Raw genomic sequence first — 19,950 nt, forward strand, 5'->3', positions numbered from 1 at the left:
TGTAGCCATACCACTGCCACCTAATGCCTGTGACACACCCATGTATCTATAAACATACAAAAAAACAGTTTCTTCGACAAATTGTTTCTTTCCGATCAATTTGAAACCAACAAAATAAAAACAAATTTCCCATCTACAAATGAAGAATAACTTGACTGAGGTTAAAGGTCAGCATCGCTAAATGTTGACGCGCTCTGTAACGTCATTCGCTGTGACTGTGTGGGTAATTTGCGAACCCTAACTTTTTATTTGATAAAACAAAAGATACTTAATTCACTTTGGACTGTGTGGGTAATATGCGAACCCTAACTTTTTATTTGATAAAACAAAAGATACTTAATTCACTTTGGTCTGTGTAGGTAATTTGCGAACCCTAACTTTTTATTTGATAAAACAAAAGGTACTTAATTCACTTTGGTCTGAGTAGGTAATTTGCGAACCCTAACTTTTTATTTGATAAAACAAAAGATACTTAATTCACTTTGGTTTGTGTGGGTAATTTGCGAACCCTAACTTTTTATTTGATAAAACAAAAGATACTTAATTCACTTCGGTCTGTGTGGGTAATTTGCGAACCCTTACTTTTTATTTGATAAAACAAAAGGTACTTAATTCACATTGGTCTGTGTAGGTAATTTGCGAACCCTTACTTTTTATTTGATAAAACAAAAGGTACTTAATTCACTTTGGTCTGTGTAGGTAATTTGCGAACCCTAACTTTTTATTTGATAAAACAAAAGATACTTATTTCACTTTGGTCTGTGTAGGTAATTTGCGAACCCTAACTTTTTATTTGATAAAACAAAAGGTACTTAATTCACTTTGGTCTGTGTAGGTAATTTGCGAATCGTGATAAGACAAATAAGATAAATCTACTGTTAAATATATAGACAAAATAAAGTTGTGTATGTGTCACATAAAGTTGGTATGTGTCACATAAAGTTGTGTATGTGTCACATAAAGTTGTGTATGTGTCACATAAAGGTGTGTATGTGTCACATAAAGTTGTGTCTAAGCTTCAAAATGTCTAAGTAGAATCAAACGTCTAAAAATATGTACATAACATTAACAAACATTAGCATAAACATAAATTAGCACAGCTAGCGTTAGGGTTTGTTTTTACAAGTCAGTAAATAAAACAAAACATTTCAACAATATTTTTCAGAGGATAATCTTATAATCTTAAAAGATAAATCAAATGATAATTTTATTTCTACAAGTTTTAAAAGTCGAATCAACAGCTAAAGAAAACAAATTTTTAAAAGTGACAAAATATACAAGGCAAACACATAAAATTGTCACCTTATGGTGGTGACAACACGGAAATGGTGACCCTGTAATCATGGTGACCACATTAATATGTTGACCACACGCAAATGGTGACCCTGTAATCATGGTCACCACATTAATATGGTGAACATGCGAATATACGAGTAGAGTCAATATACAATTTGCTGACTTTTATTTACCGAAATATCCTCATGGGATTTTAGCTTTTACATATTTAAAATTTCATTTTTAAATTCAAGTTAATGTTTAAAATTTTAAAACCAAAATGAACAACACAAATACACCAATGATTAAGTTAGCGTGTACAAAAATTAACCAAGAATGACGTCACTGTGTTTATATCGTAACGAAGGATTCACGCAATAACCTGCACCTATCTCCATGTACACAATAACCTGCACCTATCTCCATGTACACAATAACCTGCACCTATATATATGTACACAATAACCTGCACCTATCTCCATGTACACAATAACCTGCACCTATCTCCATCTACACAATAACCTGCACCTATCTCCTTGTACACAATAACCTGCACCTATCTCCTTGTACACAATAACCTGCACCTATCTCCATGTACACAATAACCTGCACCTATCTCCTTGTACACAATAACCTGCACCTATCTCCTTGTACACAATAACCTGCACCTATCTCCATGTACACAATAACCTGCACCTATCTCCTTGTACACAATAACCTGCACCTATCTCCTTGTACACAATAACCTGCACCTATCTCCATGTACACAATAACCTGCACCTATCTCCATGTACACAATAACCTGCACCTATCTCCATGTACACAATAACCTGCACCTATCTCCATGTACACAATAACCTGCACCTATCTCCATGTACACAATAACCTGCACCTATCTCCATGTACACAATAACCTGCACCTATCTCCATGTACACAATAACCTGCACCTATCTCCATGTACACAATAACCTGCACCTATCTCCATGTACACAATAACCTGCACCTATCTCCATGTACACAATAACCTGCACCTATCTCCATGTACACAATAACCTGCACCTATCTCCTTGTACACAATAACCTGCACCTATCTCCTTGTACACAATAACCTGCACCTATCTCCATGTACACAATAACCTGCACCTATCTCCATGTACACAATAACCTGCACCTATCTCCTTGTACACAATAACCTGCACCTATCTCCATGTACACAATAACCTGCACCTATCTCCATGTACACAATAACCTGCACCTATCTCCATGTACACAATAACCTGCACCTATCTCCATGTACACAATAACCTGCACCTATCTCCATGTACACAATAACCTGCACCTATCTCCTTGTACACAATAACCTGCACCTATCTCCTTGTACACAATAACCTGCACCTATCTCCATGTACACAATAACCTGCACCTATCTCCATGTACACAATAACCTGCACCTATCTCCATGTACACAATAACCTGCACCTATCTCCATGTACACAATAACCTGCACCTATCTCCATGTACACAATAACCTGCACCTATCTCCTTGTACACAATAACCTGCACCTATCACCATGTACACAATAACCTGCACCTATCTCCATGTACACAATAACCTGCACCTATCTCCTTGTACACAACCTGCACCTATCTCCTTGTACACAATAACCTGCACCTATCTCCATGTACACAATAACCTGCACCTATCTCCATGTACACAATAACCTGCACCTATCTCCATGTACACAATAACATGCACCTATCTCCATGTACACAACAACCTGCACCTCTCACCTTGTACACAATAACCTGCACCTATCTCAATGTACACAATAACCTGCACCTATCTCCATGTACACAATAACCTGCACCTATCTCCATGTACACAATAACCTGCACCTATCTCCTTGTACACAATAACCTGCACCTATCTCCTTGTACACAATAACCTGCACCTATCTCCTTGTACACAATAACCTGCACCTATCTCCTTGTACACAATAACCTGCACCTATCTCCATGTACACAATAACCTGCACCTATCTCCATGTACACACTAAAACATGGTGTGTCTGTGTACACACCTGACACGACACACCCAGCAGATATTTAGTGTGTACACTAATCTGACCTTGACCCAATTTATTCATTAAGTTCTATACAAATTGCTCTACAATATGTTTGGACCTCGCCAGGTTTATTTTAAAAAAAACAAGTTAGATCAAGGTAAAATATTTAAAGAAACAATTCAAACAAATCAAATAAAAAAGAGGTTACCATAAACGACATCACACTCTTAGGTGGAAGTGTGGGAGGGTGTGGGAGGGTGTTAAGACTTTTGTGACGTTGTATGAAGTGTGGGAGGGTGTTCAGACTTTTGTGACGTTGTATGAAGTGTGGGAGGGTGTTCAGACTTTTGTGACGTTGTATGAAGTGTGGGAGGGTGTTCAGACTTTTGTGACGTTGTATGAAGTGTGGGAGGGTGTTCAGACTTTTGTGACGTTGTATGAAGTGTGGGAGGGTGTTCAGACTTTTGTGACGTTGTATGATGTGTGGGAGGGTGTGTGAGAGTGTTAAGACTTTTGTGACGTTGTATGATGTGTGGGAGGGTGTGGGAGGGGGTTAAGACGTGTGTGACGTTGTATGATGAAGAATGGGGGAGGGGTGGTAAGTGTGACGACACAATTTTAGATTTTTAAAAATAAAGTTAGAAACGGGATTATAGCCGTTAATTTGCTTTTAAAAAAAATGTTTGTGAACTTGATCAAGGCATGCAATGTTGAAGGATCTCAGTTTGCTGTTAGTGAAGAAATCGATGTTTGACAAACACACACAAACTCTGAGGGAGTAGGGGTGTAGTCTGAGGTGTGACGTCACTTTTTTACTCTCTAATTTGTGTGACAGTGGATGACAATGGTGGGGGGGGAGGGTAAATCGTTTAAAAACGTGACGTCGTTTATGGATTGCCCCTATAGAATAGTGAAAAAACATTTTGCCAATTAAGTTAATTAAACATCATAGCAATAAAAATTGTACAACACATGCAAGGAAATGTTACAACCAGCCAAACACATTGTGACCTCGCACACGACCTTTGACCACATGCCCTTTAGCCACATGACCTTTGACCATACGACCTCACGACCTTTGTCCCCCTTACAACAAACACGTGATTGTAAAAATGGCTCTGGGTTGGGCAATCATTCAATATTGCTTCAATCTTACATTCATCACGTGATACTTCCATCATGTGACCAGCCATCACATTGGTCATGTGACCAGCAAACACATTGGTCATATGACCGTCTTATTAAAACGCCATCAACATTTCACCATTGGATTTCTATCTGATAAATATTTTGAAAATACTGAAGTGCAAGCAGTAGCATTCGACATTTGGAAATTAGGACTGAGACTAAATTTTAAAATCTTTGGGTCTTTTTTTTCTTTATTAATGGCGTCCCTAGGTAGTGTGTCACCTAGTGCGGTATTGGGGCTACACCCCCCCCCCCAACAGGTGGCGCCACTGCTTTGTGCCAGTCACGAATTTGACCGGAGTGTGATGAGTAGATGCAGGAATCTTTTTATTAAAATCGTTTTGCTTTTATTTTATTAGAAAATATTTCAAGACATTTTGTAGAACAAACGTCAACAGTTCTATTGATTGAATTCAATGTGATTTCATTTTTATTTAGATGAGTACAAAAGCTGACAAATAACTCGTTCAAAGATTTCTGGCATAATCACATTTTATAAGTTCACATACTCAAATCCAAGGGCGGCATAGCCCGCAGTCAAAGTATCCTATACCAACTAGCCAACAGCCAATCAGCGTCTTTCTTGCGATGCCACGTGACCTGTCACCAACCATTCGGGGGCCTTCACGTCAACTGATCCACTGAAACGAGAGCGGGAAAAAATCAGTCCAAAAGTTTGGATTGGATTAAAGTTTTTGATACTTTAAAAAAATAAACTAATAAAATGGAGCACCGAATTTGCTAATCAGCTAATTGTAATTAAACTGGAAGGATCGACATAAACAAATTATTCCTATTGTTCACAACTGCAGATATTTTAACTCTTTTCCTCTCAACCAAATTAAAGCTTATATTTAAAGAGAAAAACAGATCCAAACATAAATTCTTGAAAGAGAAGCTTGGGACCTAGGCCCTCGAATGGTTGGTGATACCCGGAGCTTAAAACATGATTTACACGGATACACTTAAAAACATAATTTACACGAACACACTTAAAAACATAATTTATATGAGCACACAAAAAACATATTGTATGTGAACACACTTAAAAACATGATTTACATGAGCACACTGAAAATATAATTGATATTAGCACATTGAAAGCTAAAACAGTGCATATACAGCAATTCTTGTATCACAAGCCAACAGTCAAAAATATATATCAAATATTCACAGAGAAAAAAAGATAAGAATCACATACAACTATAGTGTGGGGGAGGGGGGGCGTGATGGGGTGCTCAGAGGATAGGGGTCGCACATTGGGGGTCTATAAAGGACGGGGGTCGCACATTGGGGGTCTATAAAGGACGGGGGTCGCACATTGGGGGTCTATAAAGGACGGGGGTCGCACATTGGGGGTCTATAAAGGACGGGGGTCGCACATTGGGGGTCTATAAAGGACGGGGGTCGCACATTGGGGGTCTATAAAGAATGGGGGGTGGTCGCATACTGGTGTCTATAAAGGACGGGGGTCGCATACTGGTGTTTATAAAGGACGGGGGTCGCATACTGGTGTTTATAAAGGACGGGGGTCGCATACTGGTGTCTATAAAGGATGGGGGTCGTATACTGGTGTCTATAAGGGATGGGGGTCGCATACTGGTGTTTATAAAGGACGGGGGTCGCATACTGGTGTCTATAAAGGATGGAAGTCGCATGCTGCTATCTGTAAGATGGTGAGAGAGAATTGTAAAGATGGTGAAGGGGTCGTCCCTGACTGGTCTTAAATATTGGTTTTAGTTTTGTTGTCATATTTCTTGTCACAGATATATTGGTTTTAGTTTTGTTGTCATATTTCTTGTCACAGATATATTGGTTTTAGTTTTGTTGTCATATTTCTTGTCACAGATATATTGGTTTTAGTTTTGTTGTCATATTTCTTGTCACAGATATATTGGTTTTAGTTTTGTTGTCATATTTCTTGTCACAGATATCTTGGTTTTAGTTTTGTTGTCATATTTCTTGTCACAGATATCTTGGTTTTAGTTTTGTTGTCATATTTCTTGTCACAGATATATTGGTTTTAGTTTTGTTGTCATATTTCTTGTCACAGATATCTTGGGTTTAGTTTTGTTGTCATATTTCTTGTCACAGATATATTGGTTTTAGTTTTGTTGCCATATTTCTTGTCACAGATATATTGGTTTTAGTTTTGTTGTCATATTTCTTGTCACAGATATATTGGTTTTAGTTTTGTTGTCATATTTCTTGTCACAGATATATTGGTTTTAGTTTTGTTGTCATATTTCTTGTCACAGATATATTGGTTTTAGTTTTGTTGCCATATTTCTTGTCACAGATATATTGGTTTTAGTTTTGTTGTCATATTTCTTGTCACAGATATATTGGTTTTAGTTTTGTTGTCATATTTCTTGTCACAGATATATTGGTTTTAGTTTTGTTGTCATATTTCTTGTCACAGATATATTGGTTTTAGTTTTGTTGTCATATTTCTTGTCACAGATATATTGGTTTTAGTTTTGTTGCCATATTTCTTGTCACAGATATATTGGTTTTAGTTTTGTTGTCATATTTCTTGTCACAGATATATTGGTTTTAGTTTTGTTGTCATATTTCTTGTCACAGATATATTGGTTTTAGTTTTGTTGTCATATTTCTTGTCACAGATATATTGGTTTTAGTTTTGTTGTCATATTTCTTGTCACAGATATATTGGTTTTAGTTTTGTTGTCATATTTCTTGTCACAGATATATTGGTTTTAGTTTTGTTGTCATATTTCTTGTCACAGATATATTGGTTTTAGTTTTGTTGTCATATTTCTTGTCACAGATATATTGGTTTTAGTTTTGTTGTCATATTTCTTGTCACAGATATATTGGTTTTAGTTTTGTTGCCATATTTCTTGTCACAGATATATTGGTTTTAGTTTTGTTGTCATATTTCTTGTCACAGATATATTGGTTTTAGTTTTGTTGTCATATTTCTTGTCACAGATATATTGGTTTTAGTTTTGTTGTCATATTTCTTGTCACAGATATATTGGTTTTAGTTTTGTTGTCATATTTCTTGTCACAGATATATTGGTTTTAGTTTTGTTGTCATATTTCTTGTCACAGATATATTGGTTTTAGTTTTGTTGTCATATTTCTTGTCACAGATATATTGGTTTTAGTTTTGGTGTCATATTTCTTGTCACAGATATATTGGTTTTAGTTTTGTTGTCATATTTCTTGTCACAGATATATTGGTTTTAGTTTTGTTGTCATATTTCTTGTCACAGATATCTTGGTTTTAGTTTTGTTGTCATATTTCTTGTCACAGATATATTGGTTTTAGTTTTGTTGTCATATTTCTTGTCACAGATATCTTGGTTTTAGTTTTGTTGTCATATTTCTTGTCACAGATATCTTGGTTTTAGTTTTGTTGTCATATTTCTTGTCACAGATATATTGGTTTTAGTTTTGTTGTCATATTTCTTGTCACAGATATCTTGGGTTTAGTTTTGTTGTCATATTTCTTGTCACAGATATATTGGTTTTAGTTTTGTTGTCATATTTCTTGTCACAGATATATTGGTTTTAGTTTTGTTGTCATATTTCTTGTCACAGATATCTTGGTTTTAGTTTTGTTGTCATATTTCTTGTCACAGATATATTGGTTTTAGTTTTGTTGTCATATTTCTTGTCACAGATATATTGGTTTTAGTTTTGTTGTCATATTTCTTGTCACAGATATATTGGTTTTAGTTTTGTTGCCATATTTCTTGTCACAGATATATTGGTTTTAGTTTTGTTGTCATATTTCTTGTCACAGATATATTGGTTTTAGTTTTGTTGTCATATTTCTTGTCACAGATATCTTGGTTTTAGTTTTGTTGTCATATTTCTTGTCACAGATATATTGGTTTTAGTTTTGTTGTCATATTTCTTGTCACAGATATCGACTCATTGTTCTAGAGGCGAAAGAAAATAAAACCTGACATTTTACTTTGGAGTTTATTTTTCCGGTAAAATAAATATTTATTTTTTCGCTGACCTAAATTAAAGTAATTATCCATAAAATATTAGCGACAAAAGATTGTTTGTGTTTAATTAAAGTTAATTGGAATTCTCGATGCGTGATTTCTTCAGATTTGTTTTAATTGAATTGGCTGAACATGTGATGATAGGGATTGATTGGTGACATGCATTGTTTGAGTGGTGAGACATGGTGGGACAGTGGGGTGACACATGATGGATATCGTGATGTGTGGTGACACAAGATGGATATCGTGATGTGTGGTGACACAAGATGAATATCGTGATGTGCGGTGACATTGTACGACAATATAACACAAAAGCCAGGAGGCAAATGGTGATACACTGCACCACGCTATTACTAATGGTGACAAGTGGTGACACTGGAAGAAAATGAGCCATCCGACGATTGGTGGTAAGGGATGTTGGTAGGTAAGATGATGTATGAAGTCAGTTTGGTGGAAGCTTGTAGTTCTGTAGGGATTCGAACCTAGAGCAACTGGACACCGACTGCTAACAAATGGGATTCGATCCAGTCAGTCAGAGACAGATATGGTAGTGTGCTGGGGGGGGGGGGGGGGGGGTAGGTCTTGGGGATGTATAGGGGTGGGGGTGGGGGTAGTCTCGGGGATGTTCATGCGAATAACTCTAGGAAGGATGGATCCAAGGGGTATCTGTTTATTTACACAAAACCAGATACAAATATTGTTTTTTTTTCGAGGTGAATATAGAAGGGGAAATTAATTAGAATTCCATAGGGTAATATGGCACAGGCGTGGAACAAGCAAATACAGCATCCATCGGGAAATACAAGCTGTGTGAGACATACATTATTTACAGGTGTATAATTACATACAATGTATGTGAAGGTCAGATTCTACAACTAACAGCTAATAGCTGAGAGTTAAATTCCAAGCCGATGGTTGGATTTTACGGCAACAATTCATGAATGGATAGGAAACGTCTAAATCCATTAGCAGTTGTTTCCCTTGTAAGTCAATGGCGTCTATACTGACATACTTTCAGAAGGTATTTACATTCCTTCTGTGTTGCTTCAGTATGTTGATGTGCAAGTATGCTGTATGGCTGTAGGGTTCACTGGTGCTAGCTGTAGGGTTCACTGGTGCTAGCTGTAGGGTTCACTGGGGCTAGCTGTAGGGTTCACTGGTGCTAGCTGTAGGGTTCACTGGGGCTAGCTGTAGGGTTCACTGGTGCTAGCTGTAGGGTTCACTGGGGCTAGCTGTAGGGTTCACTGGTGCTAGCTGTAGGGTTCACTGGTGCTAGCTGTAGGGTTTGATGGTGCTAGCTGTAGGGTTCACTGGTGCTAGCTGTAGGGTTCACTGGTGCTAGCTGTAGGGTTCACTGTTGCTAGCTGTAAGGTTCACTGGTGCTAGCTGTAGGGTTTGATGGTGCTAGCTGTAGGGTTCACTGGTGCTAGCTGTATGGTTCACTTGTGCTAGCTGTAGGGTTCACTGGTGCTAGCTGTAGGGTTTGATGGTGCTAGCTGTAGGGTTCACTGGTGCTAGCTGTAGGGTTCACTGGTGCTAGCTGTAGGGTTCACTGTTGCTAGCTGTAAGGTTCACTGGTGCTAGCTGTAGGGTTCACTGGTGCTAGCTGTAGGGTTCACTGGTGCTAGCTGTATGGTTCACTTGTGCTAGCTGTAGGGTTCACTGGTGCTAGCTGTAGGGTTCATTGGTTTTTGCTGTAGGGTTCACTGGTGCTAGCTGTAGGGTTCACTGGTGCTAGCTGTAGGGTTCACTGGTGCTAGCTGTAGGGTTCGATGGCACAACAAAACACAGCGCAACACAACACAATATACCACAACGCAACATGATACAACACAGCACAATTCAACACAAGACAACGTTGACCGGATGTCTCTGCCGCTCCCAGAATGCCTCAGTGTCTATCTGGATGTGTCGTCACTCTTCAGGTACTTTAATATATCTACGTGGGCGGAGACGGTGTACAGATTAGCATAAATGTGGGCGGGGTTATTCAGGCGAGCATAAAAATAGGCGTGGTTTGTTAGGTTGGCATGAAAAAGGCGTATTTTAGTGTTAGGACAGCAATGGTGTCATGGTGAGTCATGTCATGGTAAGGGTTAAGTTCGGTTGTGTGGGTGGAATCTGGATTTAAGGGGGGGGGGTGATTGGTGGAGGATGCAGTTAATGTACTGCTACAATAATAATCAAATTGCGATATATATATATATATATATATATATATATATATATATATATATATATATATATATATATATATATATATATATATATATATGTATATATATATATATATATATATATATATATATATATATATATATATATATATATATATATATATATATATATATATATATATATATATATATATTACTGTCAGAGCCAGAAGTGCGGCCAATGAATGAATAGTACGGTCACTATATGGTTGGATAAAACAAAGATATTGATTACATCTGTGATTACATTGATTAGTTTTTAAACTGTATTTGGATCAATGCGTCCATGTGCCTGTTTAAATGAAGCCATTTTCTCCGTGTATTCTCCTGTTGGCCGTTGTTTTTTTTTCTCTGAAATTATCTCGGCCGTTTTTGTTTAAACCTCAGCTTATCTTAATCGGATTATCTTAATCGGATTAACTTAATACGGCTTAGTTGGGGCCACCCGAAGATTTTTGTTCTAGATTGTTCCAGCCATTTGTCAGTGGTTCCCACGTTGTGTGTGCAGAGAGAAGCTGAGTTGGATTTGTACAGACTGTAGTTTGGGTATTGTTTATTTATATTGTATTTAGCATGAACTTGTATGAATGTAGAGTACCTGGCCAACGGAAGGACTTTGTGAGCGACTCGTCATATTTTTCGATGCTTTTTTGTTCGATCGCTCACTGGCGTTAAGGGAGAGAATGAAGGATATAAAAGGGGAGAGTAAGGTGGACTAAGTGTGCCTGTATAGTGCCTGTATAGTGCCTGTATAGTGCCTGTATAGTGCCTGTATAGAAGAATGTAAGCTGTCACCACGTCACTTTGTTTTCTAGATTGTACTTTGATTGCCTTTATTCTACAATGGATTTTTCATCATTATTTCTTGTGGAACTATTTTATTAATGTAAATAAAGTTGAAAGTTGAAAGAACTGGTAGTTGTATTCTTTGATGAAAGAACTCACAATAACAACTCGAGTCGTTCAGATTTAAAACAAAGAAGGTGATTGAAGAGGAAAACAAAACTCAATAAAAGGATTGAAGAGGAAAACAAAACTCACTAAAAGGATTTTTTCCGCTCCGTTTTGGGTTGATGGGTAGGCTGTTAAACTGGAATTCTGAAACAACAAAATCATTGATGCGTGGCGGTATTTTAATCTCAAATTCATTCGTGTCTTTGGCAGAGATTTCGCTCTTACATAATTGCAAGTTTTTTATTAAAGCTTTTTCTTGTGTCACGTGTTTAGCACATTTTGCTCTCATTTTTCACAAATGACGTAACAGCAGCCTAAAATTATCCCAGACAATCACGACAGACTTACGATTTAAGCCCAGACAATTATGACAGACTTACGATTTAAGCCCAGACAATCATGACAGACTTACGATTTAAGCCCAGACAATTATGACAGACTTACGATTTAAGCCCAGACAATTATGACAGACTTACGATTTAAGCCCAGACAACAGACTTACGATTTAAGCCCAGACAATTATGACAGACTTACGATTTAAGCCCAGACAATCATGACAGACTTACGATTTAAGCCCAGACAACAGACTTACGATTTAAGCCCAGACAATCATGACAGACTTACGATTTAAGCCCAGACAATCATGACAGACTTACGATTTAAGCCCAGACAATTATGACAGACTTACGATTTAAGCCCAGACAATCATGACAGACTTACGATTTAAGCCCAGACAATTATGACAGACTTACGATTTAAGCCCAGACAATTATGACAGACTTACGATTTAAGCCCAGACAACAGACTTACGATTTAAGCCCAGACAATTATGACAGACTTACGATTTAAGCCCAGACAATCATGACAGACTTACGATTTAAGCCCAGACAACAGACTTACGATTTAAGCCCAGACAATCATGACAGACTTACGATTTAAGCCCAGACAATCATGACAGACTTACGATTTAAGCCCAGACAATCATGACAGACTTACGATTTAAGCCCAGACAATCATGACAGACTTACGATTTAAGCCCAGACAATCATGACAGACTTACGATTTAAGCCCAGACAACGGACTTACGATTTAAGCCCAGACAACAGACTTACGATTTAAGCCCAGACAATCCTTCCATTCCTCGAAGGTAATTTTCTTGTTGTTGTCCTCATCACAGTAGCGGAGAAAACTCCTGCGGCACTTGCGGGGATAACTCTTGTTTTTTAGTGTCGTCTTCCTAAAGGGCCGCCACTCCTTTCTCTCCAATATCTGGGCAAACAAATTATCTATTGATTATCCCCCTTGTCAAATTAAAATGTTTTATACTCATTCATTCGAGTGGGCACGTTAAAATATATGAGAAAACTTACTTTAATTTAGTTACCACCCTCACCCACATCCCAAACACCACCCACCCACACACCCTCACACCCTCACACCAACACACACCCCACACACCCCCACACCCCCACACACCAAACAGGAAGTGGTCGCCTTACCCCGTTATTGTTTTTGTCCAGATTTTTTAACTTCCATCTGGCAACTGTTTCACGCTGGGCGAGGGTTTCTGTAGGGTTAGTGCTGTGGGGGGAGGGGACAGATGACAGATGACATGACAGATGACTTGACAGATGACATGACAGATGACAGATGACATGACAGATGACAGATGACTTGACAGGTGACAGTTGACATGACAGAGGGCATGACAGATGACTTGACAGATGACTTGACAGATGACTTGACAGATGACATGACAGATGACAGATGACTTGACAGGTGACAGTTGACATGACAGATGGCATGACAGATGACTTGACAGATGACATGACAGATGACATGACAGATGACTTGACAGATGACAGATGGCATGACAGATGACATGACAGATGACATGACAGATGACATGACAGATGACATGACAGATGACATGGCAGATGACATGACAGATGACATGACAGATGACGTGACAGATGACATGACAGATGACATGACAGATGACGTCACAGACTAAATGACAGAATGTAGCTAACAATGTACACAACAATGTACACAACCTTACAGCAGTGCGGACATGGCTTGTAGACAACTCCCCCCCCCCCCCCCCCCCACACACACACACATTGTTTCACCGTCCTTGTCGTCATTATCGTTGTTACTTGGATATTGCATCATGCTTTACCTAGTAACTCTCCTACCCTACCCTAGCCCATCTCCACCCCCACCCCTCCCCAATGAAATCAACATCTCCAGCCTTAAGCCATCCAAGACAGGTGCGACAATCAGTACTATTGACCATACAGGTGCGACAATCAGTGCTGCTAGACCCCCCAGCCAATACGACGGGGTACACAATAACGTTGTGAGACCCGCCCTGAGCCATGCATGAATATAATAATATAAACAAACAATGGCGACTTCTATCAGATCCATAAGTTTTTGCTAATATTAAAATATAAATTAATGACGTAGATAAAACATAATTAGATTGAACAAAACTGAATCTCTCCTAGTGGACAAAACAACTCAATTAATTAGGCCTTGCATTAAAACTTGATTAATTAGGCATTAAAATCCAATTACTTGTTGTGGTTGTCTCCCTCTAATAAGGATTTCTTCCTCTCCTCCGTCAGGTCAGCCATTAGATCAATGAGAAATTTTCTCTTGTGTTCTAGGGGGCAGCCTGGTAGTGGGCACGTACACATTTTGTTTCCATGTGCATATATATATATATATATATATATATATATATATATATATATATATATATATATATATATATATATATATATATATATATAATGTGTGTATGTGTGTGAATTGTATATACATGGACGTATTATGTGTGTGTTGAAATGAATATGTATATTTGTAAACATGTATGTATATATTATGTACATGTATACGTGTGCATGCCTGATTGTCCATGTATAGCCAGAGCACCTGTGTACTGCCCAACTGACCTTTCAATTCTCTCTCGTTCTCAAAGGTGCAGCTAGGTGTGACGTTGAATGTGGCGGTACCTGGGATAGGTTCACCTGTACTTTCCTGAAAGGTAAATGGTAGACGTGTGGACATACGGCATCTAGCTGGTTAAAACGGTAGACGTGACGACACATGAGACAATGACGTCATGTCTAGCACGTGGTGTGGGTGTAGGTGGATGTTGCCATGACAACGTACCGAGACACACCAGCAGTAGCCGTTGTGGTGGCACTGAGCCTTCTCCCAGTGTCCTGATGGCGTGCAGGATGGGATGTAGTACTTGGCATTGGGCTCCTGAGAGTTGTCGTTCATGGCTGACTCGCGCTCCTCCAGGCAGTTCTGGCTGGTCTCTGGAACATGGGAGTCAGGGAATCAGAGTCATAGATATAACACACATGGGAGTCAAGGTCACAGACTAAACACACATATGAGAGTCAGTGAGTCAGGGAGTCACAGACATAACACACATATAGGAGTCAGGGAGTCAGGTGCACAGACATAACACACATATGGGAGTCAAGGAGTCAGAGAAAAAAAAACGCCCTAATAAGATTTAGGAAGTCAGATCCTACGGATAAGGGAGTCAAAGAGTCGGATTAGCAGAGATAGCTTGCAGAAATATGATAGAGGGGGGAAAAGACAACACTATGTTTACAGAATATCAAAGGCGACATACCGATTAACACACATATAAACATACCAGATTTGGAAGATGCTACCATCAAACATGGTTACACAACAAATAATTAAACATTCACAAACATTTATATAGACAACATAGAAACACAATATACGCATATAAAAATACACAAATACTTTGGCCATCAATAAAATATTCTGTAGTCTAAGGCTTGGCAAGCGGCATGAGTTTTACGGTCAAAGGGAAGCGACTCATGAAAATACAGCGCTGGATGAATTAAACTGGGTTACCTTTCTTTGATTGTTAGCAAAGAAGAAGACGTGTGGAGGTTCTATGAAGCCGGTCAGTCCCAGCGTGGGGAGGTGACTTGAGCCCCCGGACTCAGGGTATTCTCATGGTCTCTAAACATGATTTTTTTTCTCACCTTTTTTCTCATGGTCTCTAAAAATGATTTTTTTTCTCACCTTTTTTCTCATGGTCTCTAAAAATGATTTTTTTTCTCACCTTTTTTCTCATGGTCTCTAAAAATGATTTTTTTTCTCACCTTTTTTCTCATGGTCTCTAAAAATGATTTTTTTTCTCACCTTTTTTCTCATGGTCTCTAAAAATGATTTTTTTTCTCACCTTTTTTCTCATGGTCTCTAAAAATGATTTTTTTTCTCACCTTTTTTCTCATGGTCTCTAAAAATGATTTTTTTTCTCACCTTTTTTCTCATGGTCTCTAAAAATGATTTTTTTTCTCACCTTTTTTCTCATGGTCTCTAAAAATGATTTTTTTTCTCACCTTTTTTCTCATGGTCTCTAAAAATGATTTTTTTTTCTCACCTTTTTTCTCATGGTCTCTAAAAATGATTTTTTTTCTCACCTTTTTTCTCATGGTCTCTAAAAATGATTTTTTTTCTCACCTTTTTTCTCATGGTCTCTAAAAATGATTTTTTTTCTCACCTTTTTTCTCATGGTCTCTAAAAATGATTTTTTTCTCACCTTTTTTCTCATGATCTCTAAAAATGATTTTTTTTTCACCTTTTTTCTCATGGTCTCTAAAAATGATTTTTTTCTCACCTTTTTTCTCATGGTCTCTAAAAATGATTTTTTTTCTCACCTTTTTTCTCATGGTCTCTAAAAATGATTTTTTTTCTCACCTTTTTTCTCATGGTCTCTAAAAATGATTTTTTTTCTCACCTTTTTTCTCATGGTCTCTAAAAATGATTTTTTTTCTCACCTTTTTTCTCATGGTCTCTAAAAATGATTTTTTTCTCACCTTTTTTCTCATGATCTCTAAAAATGATTTTTTTTTCACCTTTTTTCTCATGGTCTCTAAAAATGATTTTTTTCTCACCTTTTTTCTCATGGTCTCTAAAAATGATTTTTTTTCTCACCTTTTTTCTCATGGTCTCTAAAAATGATTTTTTTTCTCACCTTTTTTCTCATGGTCTCTAAAAATGATTTTTTTTCTCACCTTTTTTCTCATGGTCTCTAAAAATGATTTTTTTTCTCACCTTTTTTCTCATGGTCTCTAAAAATGATTTTTTTCTCACCTTTTTTCTCATGATCTCTAAAAATGATTTTTTTTTCACCTTTTTTCTCATGGTCTCTAAAAATGATTTTTTTCTCACCTTTTTTCTCATGGTCTCTAAAAATGATTTTTTTCTCACCTTTTTTCTCATGGTCTCTAAAAATGATTTTTTTCTCACCTTTTTTCTCATGGTCTCTAAAAATGATTTTTTTCTCACCTTTTTTCTCATGGTCTCTAAAAATGATTTTTTTCTCACCTTTTTTCTCATGGTCTCTAAAAATGATTATTTTCTCACCTTTTTTCTCATGGTCTCTAAAAATGATTTTTTTCTCACCTTTTTTCTCATGGTCTCTAAAAATGATTATTTTCTCACCTTTTTTCTCATGGTCTCTAAAAATGATTTTTTTCTCACCTTTTTTCTCATGGTCTCTAAAAATGATTTTTTTCTCACCTTTTTTCTCATGGTCTCTAAAAATGATTATTTTCTCACCTTTTTTCTCATGGTCTCTAAAAATGATTTTTTTCTCACCTTTTTTCTCATGGTCTCTAAAAATGATTTTTTTCTCACCTTTTTTCTCATGGTCTCTAAAAATGATTATTTTCTCACCTTTTTTCTCATGTCTGTTGGCCAAGCTGTTGGATGATGGCCCGCTGTTCAAAGTGGCCATATGGGTGGCCACAAACGATGGCGGTAACGGCACCTTGATGGTATCTGGGATCAGGTGGAAAGGTAACAATTAGAAAACATTACGTCATCCCGCGAGTGTAGACATGAACGGGGAGATAACTTATTGACCTATCTGTAGTTTAGAAATATCCTGAAGTAAATTTTGTATATATATATATATATATATATATATATATATATATATATATATATATATATATATATGAATGGCAAAATAGTGCAGAACAAAAAGAAACACATGAGTACAGTTGTATCAATAGGTTAAAACAGTGAGGGGGACATATTTGTGCTGATAATATTGAGTGCAACTATTGACTCAGAAGACACCTAGCTAGATCTACCTTTGTACCTAGACAAACAACGTGACGACACCACACCCACACACGCACACACGGATGGCCGTGACGACACACATATCGCCATCAATGTCACGCCTCGACTGTCGTCAGTCACGCGTGGTATGGTGGTGTCCCCTGTGACAAGGGACGCAATTTGTCGTCGCTCCCCCCCCCCCCCCCTCAGATTCTCCATTCACTTGTAAAATGCCACCTAACGGCCAGCGTGCGATCCTTGCGGCGCCCCGGCCCTGATCCCAGGAGACCGCGAAACGTCAAAACGTTTTGACTAGCAGGACTGTCATTGGCGGTCGTTGGGTTTGGGGGGGGGGGGAATTTTCTCTACAATCCATATCACTACACCCCAGATTTAATTATTTAGAATAGTTTTCAGTTGATATATATATATATATATATATATATATATATATATATATATATATATATATATATATATATATATATATATATATATATATACACATATATATATATATATATATATATATATATATATATATATATATATATATATATATATATATATATATATATATATATATATATATATATATATATATATATATATATATATATATATATATATATATATATAAAATTTTATAAAGCTTTGTGACCAGATCATCTATGTGCAGCTGTATAAACGGTAGACAGCTGTATACAGGCAGACAGGTGTATACAGGCAGACAGGTGTATACAGGTATATACAGCTATACAGGTGTTTCTCCCTAAAACAGATCAGAATTGAGGCCAGGTATCTGGCAACACCTGGGTCATGGTGACCTACCCAGACATATTCCATGCCCCCATGTTTTTAATTAAATCTTCCTGTCGTTTGGTCTGCCGTACTGTGGGAAGGTGGTGTACACGTCACGACCCTTGCTCCCTGTTCTGTAATCTACCTTACCCCCCCCCCCAGCACACACACACACACACTTCTTTTCACCACTCCCATGACAAGGAGAATTCCCAACTGAGGTCTGAAATGGGGGGGGGGGTGGGAGGGTATGGGGACCTGAGGTTCCTTGGGTACAGCGAGTGTTATAGATTGTTGACCACCCCACAGGTTAAGTTATGGGGGAGGGGGTTACAATGTTCAGGTGACCACTGGACTTGGGTCAGTCACTAAATCAGAGAGCCTGCATTAGTGTGTTAAGCCAGGGATTTTTTTTTAATGATCAATTACTAACAATTACTAAAAACTCTTTTTTTTTCCTCTGAAAAGTTTGATCTTTTAACAATTTATTAATTAGTTATCAAAGTAGATAATAATAGTATAGATAAGATAATGGTTTACGACTTCAATGAAAGTTATGTCTCATTTAAAGAATTTTGTTATTGATAAATTTATCTGAAAACTTGTCGAAAATTTTGGTGAATCAAAATTAAAAATAGTAAGGATCTTTAAAAAGATCATATACTGACATATACACACTAGGTTAGATGAATGATCTGCACAAAGATCTTCCACACAGATATTACTGGTTAAATATGTAAATAAGAATCACATGCAGATAAAATCACAAAACACATTCCCAACACTCAACAGTAACAAGAACGATGATTGGTCCGTTTAAATTTAAATTTTAAAACTTAAAACAAAAAAATGGAATAAAAATGTGAATATTCTTCAATCGTTAAACTCAGATGTGAATCAGGATTTGAAATTAGGTCAAATATTTTTTTCAGTACTGCATTTAATAGCTTAAAAGTCTGTAACTAAAATCGTAAAGGACGCGTTAGTATGTGTACACATCTATATACACACCTCAGACAAATGCATGTGGTTAACTGTGCACACAACATACAATACATACATACAATACATAGATACAATTTGTACATACAATATGTACATACAATATGTACATACAATACATATATACAATTTGTACATACAATATAAACGTACAATTTGTACAATACAATAAATACACCCAACAGAAATAATAAATAGGCCTAAAATTGGCAGAAACATTTAACTAACACGACAGGCAATACGACAAACTGACCACACGACAAACTGACCACACGACAAACTGACCACACGACAAACTGACCACACGACAAACTGACCAC

At 37.2% G+C, this 19,950-nt stretch overlaps 1 protein-coding gene across 12 annotated transcripts in view; it reads right to left on the reverse strand.

The window, feature by feature from the left end:
• Positions 1–3,709: 3,709 nt before the first annotated feature.
• Positions 3,710–19,950, reverse strand: part of LOC131941207 (SPARC-related modular calcium-binding protein 1) — a 72,318-nt gene continuing 56,077 nt past the window's right edge. For 8 of the 12 annotated variants that reach the window (XM_059300253.1, XM_059300259.1, XM_059300255.1 and 5 more), the window contains exons 8-15: positions 17,435–17,539; positions 14,870–15,021; positions 14,650–14,734; positions 14,270–14,369; positions 13,186–13,267; positions 12,799–12,955; positions 11,774–11,830; positions 9,986–10,455 (exon numbers count right to left, since the gene is read on the reverse strand). In XM_059300253.1, coding sequence (XP_059156236.1) covers positions 10,415–10,455; positions 11,774–11,830; positions 12,799–12,955; positions 13,186–13,267; positions 14,270–14,369; positions 14,650–14,734; positions 14,870–15,021; positions 17,435–17,539 — 779 coding nt within the window. In that variant the 3' untranslated portion in view covers positions 9,986–10,414. Of the gene's footprint in view, positions 5,172–9,981; positions 10,456–11,773; positions 11,831–12,798; positions 12,956–13,185; positions 13,268–14,269; positions 14,370–14,649; positions 14,735–14,869; positions 15,022–17,434; positions 17,540–19,950 lie in introns of those variants that run through there. The other 4 variants (XM_059300251.1, XM_059300249.1, XM_059300250.1 and 1 more) reach the window with 3 other exon arrangements.

Source organism: Physella acuta, unplaced genomic scaffold (genome assembly GCF_028476545.2).
Source record: "Physella acuta isolate Inbredline_101_S28 unplaced genomic scaffold, ASM2847654v3 ptg000353l, whole genome shotgun sequence".
Taxonomy (NCBI): domain Eukaryota; kingdom Metazoa; phylum Mollusca; class Gastropoda; family Physidae; genus Physella; species Physella acuta.